This window comes from Molossus molossus, unplaced genomic scaffold (assembly GCF_014108415.1).
Source record: "Molossus molossus isolate mMolMol1 unplaced genomic scaffold, mMolMol1.p scaffold_m16_p_4, whole genome shotgun sequence".
In the NCBI taxonomy this organism is placed as follows: domain Eukaryota; kingdom Metazoa; phylum Chordata; class Mammalia; order Chiroptera; family Molossidae; genus Molossus; species Molossus molossus.
In genome coordinates this window covers 50446152-50459588 of record NW_023425377.1, presented here as the reverse complement: position 1 = coordinate 50459588, position 13437 = coordinate 50446152, and the positions used below count along the sequence as shown (strand labels likewise).

Sequence of the window (13437 nt, the reverse complement as noted above, 5' to 3'; positions counted from 1 at the left end):
CTAGAGGTTCCAAGGCCAGGGACATACATCTTGATTGCCCACAGGGTCAGCCACCAGCCATGGGGGGTTGTGGTCCCAGCCTCCTCTTCTATCCAGTATTTGAGTTCCACCCCTAACCCAAGATACTGGCCTGACCTGTCCTCTCCTCATGGCCTGGGGGCAGGGAGGGTGTGGTTCCCAGGAGGCTAATGAGCTAGGTACTGATGAAGCCCCTCAGCTCTGTCCTGGCCCTAAGCTCCCCACCCCCTCTTCTCACCTGCATCCTGTCTTGGTGTACAGATTCTCCTTAGAGATTTACACCTCACCCCCACCTCATCTTGGCACACAGACTCACCTTAGAGATTTTCATCTCTCTTTTTCTGTGTGGTTTTCTGGACTCTCAGAAGCCAAATAAAGACCTAGTCAGAAAATGAAGTGAAATTATACAATTATGGTTGATAATAACCTGTTGTACACCCAGAGTCTGACCTACTATTTGTTTTAAAATTAAACTTGCAGTTGGGAGATAATTATAGATTCACATATAGTTGTAAGAAACAATACAGAGATATCTGTGTACCCTTTACCAAGTTTCTCCAAATGGCAATCACTTGCAAAATTATAGGACAGAATGACCACTGAGATATTGATGCTGTTACATTCAAGATGCTGAACATATATCACCACAAGGACCCCTCATGTTACCTTTTATAGCTACACCCACTTTTCTCCCATTTCCACTCCCTTTAAAACCCTTGGCAACCACTAATCTGTTCTCCATGTTTAAATTTTATCATTTCAAGAATGTGATATCAATGGAATCAGATAGTATGTAGCCTTTTGGGACTGGCTCTTTTCACTCAGTAGAATTCTCTGGAGATTTGTCCATGATGCAATACTTTACTTCTTGGTGCTGAATAGTATTCCATAGTGTGGATGTACTAACCACTGTGTAACCATTATCCCACAGAAGGGCAATTGGGTTGTTTCCAATGTTTGGCTATAACAAATTAAGCTGCTATAAACATTGATGTGTGGGTGTTTGTGTGAACATGAGTATTTATTTCTCTGGAATAAATGTCTAAGAGTGAAATTGCTAAGTCATCTTTAGTTACATATTCAGAAACCCTTTGTTTAGTTCTATATCTTAAAGATTTTCTCTGTTTTTTTTTTTTTTTTTTTTTCATAGTTTCACATTTGAGTCTGTGATTCTTTTGAGTTAATTTTTGTGTAAAGTGTAAGACTTAGGTCAAGGTTCCCTTTTGGGCCTGTGGATGTCCAAATGCCCCAGCATCATTTGTTGAAAAGGCTACCTTTCCTGCACTGAATTGTTTTTGCACCTTTGTCAAAAATCACTGGGCATGTTTGTGTGGGTCTGTTTCTGGGTTCCCTATTGTGTCTCATTGATCTATGTGTCTGTACTGCTAATACCACACTGTCTCTATTACTGTGGCTATATAATATTGGCCTTAATATAGAGTAGAGTGATTTCTTCCATTTTATTTTTTTCCCCAAAATTATTTCAGCTATTCTAGTTCCTTTGTTTTTCCATAAAAATTTTAGAATAAACTTGTTTATATCTACAGAAAAAATCTTGCTGTGATTTTAGTAGGAAATACATTAAACCTACTTTGAGTCATTCAATTCATGAACATCATGGTTCTCTATTTATTTAGATCTTCTCTGATTTCTCTCACCAGAATTGTGTAGTTTTTAGAATACAAATCTTACACATCTTCTGTTAGATTTACACCTATTTCATTTTTTGGAGTAATTATAAATGTTATTGCATTTTTAATTTTGGTGTCTTCATATTCATTGCCAGCACATAGAAATAAAGTAGATTCTTAAAGTTTTATCTTGTATTCTGCAACTTTTGCTGAACTCACTTAGTTATAGTTTTTGTAGATTCTTTGGAATTTTTTATATCTGCAAATAGGGCCAGTGTTAATTTTTCTTCTCTGAGCTGTCCTTTTTTAATCCTCACCCAAAGATATTTTTCCATTTATCTTCAGATAGAAAGGATGGGAGGAAGGGAGAGGGAGGGAAGGGCAGGGGGGGGGGATTGATGTGCGAGAGACATATCGTTTGGTTGCCTCCCGCACAACCTGGACCAGAGCCGGGGACCCAACGCAACTGAGGTAGGTGCCTTTGACCAGAATCAAACTGGCAACTCTTTGGTCCATGGCTGGTTACTCTAACCACTGAGCCAAGCCGGTCGGGGTTCTTTTAAAATTTTTATTGAATTTATTGGGGTGATATTGGTTAATAAAATTATATAATACATCATCTGTATATTGTATTGTGTGCTTATCACCCCAAGTCAAGTCTCCTTCCATCATCATTTATCCCTGCTTTGACCTCTTCTACCTGCCCCACCTCCTTTCCCTTTGCTAATCACTGTACTCTTGTCTGTATTTCCTTTTCTTGACTTATTGCACAGACTAGATCTCCCATTATTATGTTGAATAATAGTGGTGAGAGTAGATATCCTTGCCTGTTACAGATCTTAGTGAGAAGCATTCAGTCCTTCACAATTAAATACAATGTTAGCTGAAGGGGTTTGGTAGATGTAATTTATCAAGGTGAGCAATTCCCTTCCACTCTTATTTTTATGAGAGTTTTGTCCAGGCATAGGTATTAAAATTTTTGAAATGCTTTTTCTGCATCGATTGATATAATCAAATGATTTGCTCCTTTAGCCTGTTACTATGGTGGATTACATTGATTTTCTTTTTTATTTCCAAACATTAAACAGCCTTGCATCTCTGGAATAAACCTACTTGGTCATGATTATAATTATTTTTATATTTTGCCAAGGAATTTTTGCATCTGTATTCATGAGGGATATTGGTCTTTATTATTATTTTTTATACTGTGTTTATCTTGTTTTGGTATCAGGGTAGAACTGGATTTATAAAATGAATTGGGAAGTTCCCTTTTCTTTTTTTTTTAAAAGAGATTGTACAGAATTGGTATTCTTCTTTAAATGTTTAATAGAATTCTCTAGTGAACCATGTGGGCTTAGTGATTTCACTTTTGGATGGTTTGGAATTATAAATTCAATTTCCTCAGTAGTTATAGGACTATTCAAATGATGTATTTTATGTTGAGTTGTGGTAGTTTGTGTTTTTTAGGGACTTGATCCATTTCATCTAACCAGTCAAATATATGTGTATAGAGTTGTTCACAGTATTTCCTTATTATCCCCCCTTTTTGTTATTCAAATAGAGTGGGAGGGTGAGAGAGGAAGAGAGAGAGAGAGAGAAACATCGAAGTGAAAGGGACACATCAAGTGGTCGCCACCTGGATGACCCACCCAGGGCCAAGGACAAACTGCAACCAAGGTATGCGCCCCTAGTGGGAACTGAACCTGGTTCTCTGTGGACCGCAGGCCGATGCTCTAACTGCTGAGCCAAACTGGCCAGGGCCCTTATTATCATTTTGATGTTGGCAGAGTCTATAGTGGTATCCCAATTCATTCTTCATATTAGTTACTTCTGTCTTCTCTCTCTTTTTCTTTGTCAAGAGGTTCTTTGCTAGAGGATGGCAATTTTACCATCCTTTTCAAAGAATCATCTCTTTGTTTCATTGACTTTCTTTATTACTATTCTATTTTCCATTTAATTGATTTCTGCTCTCCTATGGTCTCATTTCCTTCCTTCTGCTGGCTTTGGGTTTATTTTACTCCTCTTTTTCTAGTTGCTGGAGATGAGAACTTGGATGATTGATTTGAGACTTTTCCCTTTTTTTCTATATATATTCAGTGCTGTAAAATTCCCTCTCAGTCCTGCTTTAGCTGTGTCCACAAATTTGATTGTATCTTCATTTAGTTCAATTATTCTTTATTTCCCTGGAAACTTCTTTTTTAATGCATAGATTATTTAGAAGTGTGTTGTTTAGATTCTAAGTGTTTGGAGATTTTTCTCCAAACACTTAGAATCTAAGTGCAAATAAGATTTGCAATTTATTTTACATTATGGATTTCTAGTTTTATTCCATTGTGATCAGAGAACAAACTCTGTATAATTTCAATTATTTTAATTTGTTGCAGTTTGTTTTATGTACTCAGAATATGGTGTATTTTGGTGTATATCCTGTGGGCAACTGAAAAAAATATGTACTCTGTAAATGTGTAGTTGTATAGAGTATTCTATAAATGTTGATTATGCTATTTGATGTTATTGGTAAGTTCTTCTGTATCTTTGCTGATTTTCTAATTGTTTTGTCAATTGTTGAGAGAGGGGCACTGAAGTCTCCAACTATAACTGTGGATCTGTTTATATCTTTTTCAGTTCTATCCATTTTTGTTTCATAAATTTTGCAACTCTGTCGTTTGGTGAATACACATTTAGGATTGCCACGTCTTTTTGGAAGATTGACATTATTATTATTATTATATAAAGTCCCTCTTTGTCTCTGGAAATTTTCTTTTCTCTGAAGTGTACTTTATCTGATATTAATATTGCTATTTCTACTTTCATTTGATTACTAATTCTCCATTTTTAACTTTCCTTTTTTCTTAATCCCCACCTAAGATAGAAGAAGGGAGAGAAAGGGAAACATTGATGTGAGGGAGAAACATTGATCAGTTGCCTCCTGTAGGTGCCCCAACTAGGGATCGAACCCACAACCTAGGTATGTGCCCTGACCAAGAAACAAACCTGCAACATTTTGGTGTATGGGACAATGCTACAGCCAACTGGACCACCTAGTCAGGGCCCCATTTTTAACTTTATAACTTGTCTGTATTATTATATTTGAAATGAACTGCTTATAGGCAGCATTTAGTTGGGTCATGCTTTTAAAAAAATGTATTTTATTTTAGAGAGGGAGGAAGGGGGGAGGAGGAGGAGGAGAAGGGGAGAGAGAGAGAGAGAGAGAATGAGAATTGGATTGGTTGCCTCACATATGCGCCTGACAGGGTATCAGACTTGCAACTTAGGTGTGTGCCCTGACTGGTAATCCAACCATTTTTAAGGGAGCCTCAAGGCTGACTGGATTGCTAGGGGAGGCCTGGAGTTGAAGGCTGGGCAGGACTTTTCTTGGAGGCTTTGACTGACCTAGCTGGGGCTCAATGCATCTTAGAAACCTTCTAGTGCATGGGATGACGCTCCAACTGACTGAATCACATGGGTCAGGCAGGTCATGCTTTTTAATTTACTCTGCCAATTTCTGTCTTTTACTGGTTATATTTAGACCATTTAATTTAGTATAATTATTGATGTGTTAAAGCTTGAGTCTGCTATTTTATTTAATTAATTAACTCATTTATTGTTCTCTCTGTGTTTTGTTTCTGTTTTATTTTTTTCTCTTCCTGTTGGTTACCTGAATAGTTTTTCTTAAATTCCAAAATATCCTGAAGGATATTTTCACTAGATATAAAATTCTGGGTTTATAGGTATTTTCTTTTAGCAGTTGAAAAATGTGCCATTGCCTCTGGCCACCATGGTTTCTGATGAGGAATCTGACTTTGGATTGTTTTCCCCTTATAGGTAAAGTGTCATGTCTCTCTCAATGTTTTAAGATTTGTTTCTTTGTCCTAAGTTTCCAGAAGTTTGACTACAATGTGTTTTGGTATGAGTTTCTTTGGCTTTATGCTCTTTGGAATTTACTCAGCTTCTTGAATCTGTAGATTTATGTCTTTTCCAAATCTGGGAAGTTTTTAGCCATTACTTCTTCAAGTACTTTTCAATTGGATCCTCTTGTCCCCTCATTCCCAGACTCTGATAATATGTGTTAGATCTTTTGTTATAGTGCCATAGTTCCCTGAGGCTCTGTTGTTCAGAGTGTATAATTTCCAGTGTTTTATCTTCTAGCTCACTGATTCTTTCCTCTGTACTCTCTATTCTGCAGTTGAACCCATACATTCAGTTATTGTATTTTTCAGTTCTAAAATTTTTATTTGGCTCTTCCTTACATCTTCTGTTTCTTTGGTGAGACTTTCTATATTTTCATTTTTAAGGGAGCCTCAAGGCTGACTGGATTGCTAGGGGAGGCCTGGAGTTGAAGGCTGGGCAGGACTTTTCTCGGAGGCTTTGACTGTCCTAGTTGGGGCTCAATGCATCTTAGGATCCTTCTTTTGCTTTTCTCTACTTTTTGGGGTAGAGGAGGAAAGAAGGAAGAGAGGGTCAAATGGAAGGTGCTTCTCTCTAAAGGTGCTTTAGAAGCGCTAGGCTTTTATCTGTATGTTCATGGCTAAATAATTATCTGGCACACAGCAGTCCTTCTAGTTAAATACTGTTGACTGAAGGAGTGAATGAAATGCCCCTCCGTCATTCTACTCCCTGCTCTTAGACTTCCTATGCCCCTCTCCTAATGTACTTTTGACACATTTTATTGCCTAGCTTCTATTGGCTAATGATAATAATCACCATAATAACTAGTGTTGGAGGTTGAATAATGGCTCCAAGAGAGATTTAGATCCTAATCCCCAGGACCTGTGAATAAGTTACCTTCTACAGCAAAAAAGGACTTTGCAAGTATGATTAAGTTAAGAATCTGGAGATGAAAAGATAATCCTGGATTATCCAGGTGGGTCCTAAAGGCCATCACAAGTGTACTTCTAAGAGGGAGAGGGAGAGTTGACCATAGGAGAGAGATGACGTGATGGTGGAAGCAGAGGTCAGAGTGATGTGCTTTGAAGGTGGAGGAAGGGGCCATGAACCCAGGAATACAGGCAGCACTAGAAGTTGTAGAAGGCCATGAAATGATTTTCTACTCAGAGCCTCCAGAAATAACCAGCTCTGTCAGCACCTTGATTTTAGCCCAGTGGAACTGATTTTGAACTTCTGACCTCCATAACTGTAAGAGGATCAATTTGTGTTGTTTTGAGTCACCAAATTTGTGGTGATTTGTCTCAGCACCAATAGGAAACTAATATAACTAGTGTTGATTGAGTGTAGTCCTATGGGCTTTGCTGTGACAACTCAAGTAAATCTCACTGTGGCCCTGGGAAGTAGGTTCTCTCATCACCCCACTTTCTAGATGTAGCAGAGGAGGCTCAAAGAAGGTGAAGAACCTGCCCAGGGTCACACAGCTTGCTGGGGTGGGAGCAGCCTAGGCTGGTTTACCCATCAGGCTGTTTAGTTTGTTGCTTGAAAGGACTAAAAAAAAATTACTGGTTCCAAAATGTAAAAAATAAAATGACAAAGTTGAAAGCATTAACAATTAAAAAGTAAAATCATTACAAAATTCCTTCTCTCTGATTTTTGTTATTGACAAAACATATTCTCTGTGCATGAGTGTGGTTCTTTTACAAAATGCTTTCTGTGACAAGAAACCAGGTCCCCTTTGTGCTGAGTGGGAGACTCCCAGGTTGGTTCAAGGGTCCTGGATCCAGAGAACATCTAACTGTGGGGCCACACTGCTTCACAGGGAAGATCAACTCAGGCTCAGATGACCACTTGCAAAAGCACTTTCTCTTCCTGGAGGAGAGGGTTCCTGGAGTTCCTTCACTTAGCAAATTCATGAATAAATCAGTTGTATTTGACAAAAGACCAGGTATGAATGTTGATTTTTGTGGAAGGGACAGACATTTATAGTACTCTGGAGAAAAGATGTCTCATTTGGTGCTGGTGTGTATTACATACACATGCACACACTCACACATGTACAAACACACAGGTACACACTCACACTAGCTGAAATCCTAATGTAAGCCCTGGGAGGGTGGTTCTTATCATCACTCCTACTTTTCTGAAGAGGAAGGGTCAAACAGAAGGTGGTCCAGATTTGCAATGCCCAATTGCTTCCAAACCATCTTCAGGGGAAAATTTGGGCTTGGGGGATCCAACCTGCAGCTCCTCAACTCTGGGGGTAGCAGGCAGGGAGAGGCAGCCTTCCCTGCTCCCTCCAGAGCCAGAAAACATGGGCATGGTGTGTTTTGCTCAAAGCAGGGGCCCTGAATGGCAACGTGACTAAAAGGCCACGTAAGAGTACCATGACCCAGGACTCAGTGAGGCCAGGGGCCACCTTACCATCCTTGCTGAAGATGGGGGCAGTGTTAGGTAGTGGGTGATGTTGCAGTCTTGTTCCAAGGGACACTCCAGAAATTTCTGCCAGGGTCATAGTGACATAAGATGGTTGCACTCCAGTCCCAGGGCTTCGATGTCACCTGTGAGAGTGGGGCTGGCCCTGGCTAGGCTTCTCTTATCACCTCTAGACGAACAAGTTGGAACATGGGGCAATAAATGACATCATCACTTATCAGGAAACCTGGGTGTTCATCACATCTCTTTATTCCCTATGAGGAATCAGCTGTACCTGACACTTGGGATCCACCAGCCCCCCTGTATTATGGGGTCAGGATGAAGTGGGCTATGGCCCTCAGCAGGCAGTGACTCTAGCTAGAGGTAAACATTACTTTAGTTTTATTCTATTTACTTTTATTGTTGTCCCTACTTATGGCAAGTTGGTTTATTTAAAGACTATGCAAATAAATTTAAATAATTTATTTAAGTAAACAAGTAAATATATTGAGTTAGAATTTTTAAAGTAAAATTTAGATACATGTATTTAAATTGAAAAAAAAAAACTGTGATAACTTAAAGAAGCATTTAAATAAATAGAAGCACCAGTCATGACTGGGTGGGAGTCCCATTCTTGGTCTTCTTTGATCAGCCCTAGGCCAATTCCGCCCCCACTGTTCGCACCCTGAATCTGGGGCCATGTGAGCACCTTGCAGTCTTGCCTCTTGCCCCTTAGCCTCAGTTCTGAAGACCAATTTAAGAAAGCATACGACAGGGTTTCTATATCTGGTGTGTGTCGGGGTAGCCAGACGAGGGAGCTCCCAGGTCCCTGGACCCCTGTAGCCTCTCTCAAGCCCAGACTCTTCCATGACACCTCCAGCCTGGAGTGCCCTTGCCTGCTGGGCTGGACTTTCCCCAGCTATGCTGGCCCTCAGGGATAACCAGGCCTGCTGGGGTGTCTGTGTGAAGCTGAAGGGCCCAGGTGCCTGCTGTAGGCCCATCATCAGAAGATACTGGCAGAGCCCTTTTTGGGCCTCACAGCATGTCTTTCTGGGCCCATTGAGCTACCCGGTCGAAGTCTGGTTTTATAGACAGAGACTGAGGCTTGCCAGCCCAGGATTGATTGCCCTTGGAGTTGGAGGCTGGGTGGGGCCAACACTAGGGTGGGCTGGCCCTCTTGTGGGAGAAGAGCCCCTCTTTCCTGTGGATTGGGTGTTACCACTGCTGCATGGTGTGTTCTGTCTGTCTGACTTAGTGACTGCCTGCTGTCACAGTCCCACACCCACAGCTACTTAGAGGCAAGTGTGCTGGGTAGGCTCATCTTGCTTGCTTCCTCACTGTGCCAGGACAGAAGGTGGTCTTTGTTCATCTCCCCCACCCCGACCACTGGTGCTGTGTCCCAGGCCCATGTTGGTGCATGATGGCTAAATTGGGTTTGAATGGGGAGGAGTGCTGGGACAGGGAGGGGATTAAGGGCAGTGGGACTCTGACAGAGATGGCTTCTCAGGGGCTTGGTACAGGCTTTCTGGAGGCAGGGGAATTGCAGTTGGTCCTCGGGACAGTAGCAGTTTCCATATAGGAGCACTTCTCACCACTTTTGCCTGTGTATGTGGGTCCAGGCCCACCCTAACAGGTTCTACCTTCTTAACTGGACTTCCTGCCTTGTGGCATCACCACTGCCCTTGCATTCTGGAGCTGAGCAGTTTCATCAGAACCCAGCTCAGCCTGGAGGTCACCCAGAGAAACCTCTGTAGAGTGGACTTGTGACAGAGACAGGGGCCGGGAGTGGGGTGGGGGGAGGGAGTAAGGCAGACAGGAGCTGGCCACAGGCAGGAAGAAAGCATAAGTAATTACTGAGATCTCCTGGCCTTAAAGTTTCAGCTGCAGGCACTGGGGGACTGTGAGAGCATTTTTTCTTCCTTCCTTCCTTCCTTCCTTCCTTCCTTCCTTCCTTCCTTCCTTCCCCCTTCCTTCCTTGTATCATTCCTTCTATCTATCCATCTTTCTATCCTTCCTTCCAACCATCTATCCAACTTTCTATCCATTCATCCATTCATCCATCCATCCATCCATCCACCCACCCTCCAGCTTCCTATCCAACTATGAAACAGCTTTTGTAGGCCTAACCCATGGTCCGTATCTCTCTGGAAGTTAGAGGAGAATGCAGTGAAACTAAACACATGGCTCTGTAAGTCAGCCACTTCTAACACCAGACCTTAACATGCAGCGTCCCAGCACCCCAGAGTAGGAAGGGAGCTCTGAGTGCAGGAACAGGAAGTCTTAGTGTGTTCACGCTGCCCCAGGGCTACCTACTTCGGCACAGATGAAAGAGAAACAGTGTAGAGCACCAATGTCATGAGTGACACATCAGACCAAAGGCTGTAGCCAATGTTATACAGCACCACCCAGTCTAACTCCTGGACCATTAGACCTGTGACTGTCACATGGTGCCTGTGCCCTGGGAATCAGAGGCAGCCTGGTGGTATGCAAAGATCACAAGATTAGAGCCAGAAAGATTAAAGTCTGATTCCTGGCTCTGCTGCCTCCTCAACCCTGTGACTGGACAAGTGAGGTCTCCTTTCTGAGACACAGTCTGGGAAATGACAATGCTAAAATCCACCCCATAGAATAGTTATCAGAATTCAGTGGGGTATGGAGGTCAAGTGGCCCTCATGTGGTATGTACCCAATGAAGTGAGGTCCCTGTTCCTGCTGCCCAGTTTTCCAGCTTCCTGACTCATGAGGGACAGGTTTTTCTATCCTGGGGTTTAAGGTCTCACTTCACTGAATGCTGCTCCCACCTCCTCAGCTCTTCTGGAACCAGAGTTTATGAAGTGCTCACAGCTTGTACAGGAAGGGCCAGCTGGTTAGGAGCCTGAATATTTTGGCCTGCTCCCCAAATCTGACCACTGTAAATTTTTAGAATAGCGGCTTATTCTATTATCCCTCAAGCTGGAAACAGACCTCTGCAAAACATTCAGGGACCTAAGGTCACCAAACTTCCCACAAAAGACCAGATTGAGGTTCCTAGTCAGTCTTGGTGTTAACTGTACACAGGGATGAGCAATGGTAACCACTGGCCGGTGACAGGCTTTAAGCCAAAGGATCATTGTGATCCCATGGCCTGTGCATGGCTTTTTGTATCGGAGGATACTATGAGAATTTAGAGAAATAGAATTGGTCAGGGTCAGCAAAGGTCCCCCAAATGCAAATGGATAAGAATAGGACCTGGAAAAGGCAATTTTAGTGAGCAAGAAGCTTGGGTCAGTCATCACCAGAATATCAATGTGATTTGAGGCCATATCTATGAAGTTATTGAGCTTAGAATAAGGAGGTGTAAGACCCTATGCACTTGGCACCACAATTTGATCTGACACAGAAGGGACTTCAACAAATGGAGCTGTTCAGGTATCAAAGGACCCTGGGGCTCAGGAGGAAAGAGGGAGGGGCCTCTGAAGGATGAGTGGGTAGAAAAGGAGCAGTCTCACTCTATACGGCCTTCCAGAGAGGACAACCCCAGGTGCACAACTGAAACCCTGTAAGGAAGCATTTCCCACCAGTTAGAGCTGCTTAGGGGTAGGTTGATCTGTTTGGGAAGGTGGTGAGTTCCCCATACTGGAGGCATACAAGCAAGGAGACCTGCCTGTCTATTGCAGATGTTGTAGAAGTGCAGGGGGTTGGACCAGGTAACCTTGGAGTTAGTATCCAGGTTCTCTGATACAGGCCTCCTGGGCCATGGTGGTTTAGAGCAGTGAGGAGCCCTGAAGACCAGGCACGCCTCTGACCTACCTTTTTCCAGCTTTTGTGGGCAGTCAGGGAGTGGTGGGTGGCCCCACAGAGGGCTGTCCTGTAGTTGCAGAAATTTCCTGTTGGATCCATCTGGTGCTGGAAGGAGACATGGACCCAGCTGGGCAGATGTATCTGGGAAGGCCACCACCACCTGGCTGCCCAACAACTTTGCTTACCTCTAGGATGAAAAACTTGTCTGTCTTTACTTTGGCCCATGTCTTCTTCAGCCTGGACACAGGGCTCATGTTCATGCCAGCTGGAAGAGGGAGGGCCAAACTGGGGAGACTTGCTTCAGGCTGCACAGGCCCACTCATTCCCCCAGGCAGGAGGCCTCTGTGTGGCCCCAGCTGGCCCAGCTTCTGAGACTGTACCCTGACCAGGACTGAGGTCTGCAGCAGTCTCAGCTGTTAGACAGCAGGTAGACAATGTATTGGGGTGGGCCTGGCTTCTGCATGTGCAGGCCCCCTGTCACAGTCCCCAGCACACTGGCCCCACCTGCTGACCAGAGCCTGCTTTGGGCCCCTGCTCTCCCTGGATCTGGGGACATACTGCCAAACCCTCACCAAGCACCCTGAGGAGGCTGAGCTTGCCTCAAGATTGGCATCTTTCCTGGACCTCTGGGTAGGAGATATTGACCCAGCTGGCACTCACTCTTTGTTCAGAGGAGCACCCTGGCTTGAACCCTGCGTGCCTGGGTATCCACATTCACCTTCCTGGGTGCTAGACTTGGGGCTAGTTACTCACATGTGATGGCCATGAGGGAGCTGAAGTTGCCAATGTTGAAGCACTCAGGGGGCATGTCAATGAAGAATTTGATCACCTGGGCCCTCTGCTTCTTCTTGAACGGCTGGGGACAGGGTACCTGAGCCTCAGAAATAATGAGTCCCCATCCTACCTTGACCACACACCCTCCTCACCTGGCCAGTCCCTTTTAATGGCTGAGAAGTGTGATTTGGTCAATCTCAGCCTGAGGGCTCAGTGTCTCTGAGCATGTCCTGAGCAGTGCCAATGCAGAGCCCACTGCCAGGGAGGGCTCAGATGGGTACACAGGAGCCACCTCCAGCAAGGAAGTTCCCTTCTTCCCCCAGGCCTACCTCCAGCATCCCTTCCAGAAGCAGAAAGCATGTTCCTTCACCTTTTCTCCCCACATAAATCTGACTCTTCCCAGACAAGACCATTTGCTGACCACAACTCCTGGGCAGGCTCAGTCCAGACTTCACCCACTTTAAGCCCAGCATCAGCTGCCAGGGAAACTCCAGACCCCATGCTGTGCTCTTTCCAAACAGGTAAAGCTGGCCTGCCTCCTAGATGGGCAGCAGAGGTCTTATTGCCACCAAGTAGTGTGCTGTGATGTCTGCAGAGCTATGCTACCCAAACCCCTTCAGAGAGCCACTGCCTTTGGTCCTGTCCTGTCCTTCACAGGGCAGCATGGTAACTGTGATGGTGATTGAGTGAGATGGGGGAAGCAGGCCAACCTTTTTGGCTCAATGTGGGCCCTGGGACAGAAAACTCCCACAGGCAAAGGCGTCACAGGTTAACTTCTCCTTCTGACGAGACCGGCTTCTTCCTCTTTCTCTGTCACAGGTGTTCACCCCCATAAACACTTTGCATCCCAAGCTCTGTAACAGCATCTGATTCTGGAGAGCCCAACTTGGCACATGTACTGCCTCCAATCATTTCCTGTGAGGAGTGGCCCCTGG

At 43.9% G+C, this 13437-nt stretch overlaps 1 protein-coding gene across 1 annotated transcript in view; it reads right to left on the bottom strand.

Moving 5' to 3' along the window:
• RASGEF1C (RasGEF domain family member 1C) overlaps window positions 1–13437 on the bottom strand; it is a 48195-nt gene that overhangs the window by 304 nt on the left and 34454 nt on the right. The window contains 5 exon segments of the mRNA XM_036282162.1: window positions 7959–7985; window positions 7988–8036; window positions 11738–11833; window positions 11914–11993; window positions 12482–12584. Coding sequence (XP_036138055.1) covers window positions 7959–7985; window positions 7988–8036; window positions 11738–11833; window positions 11914–11993; window positions 12482–12584 — 355 coding nt within the window.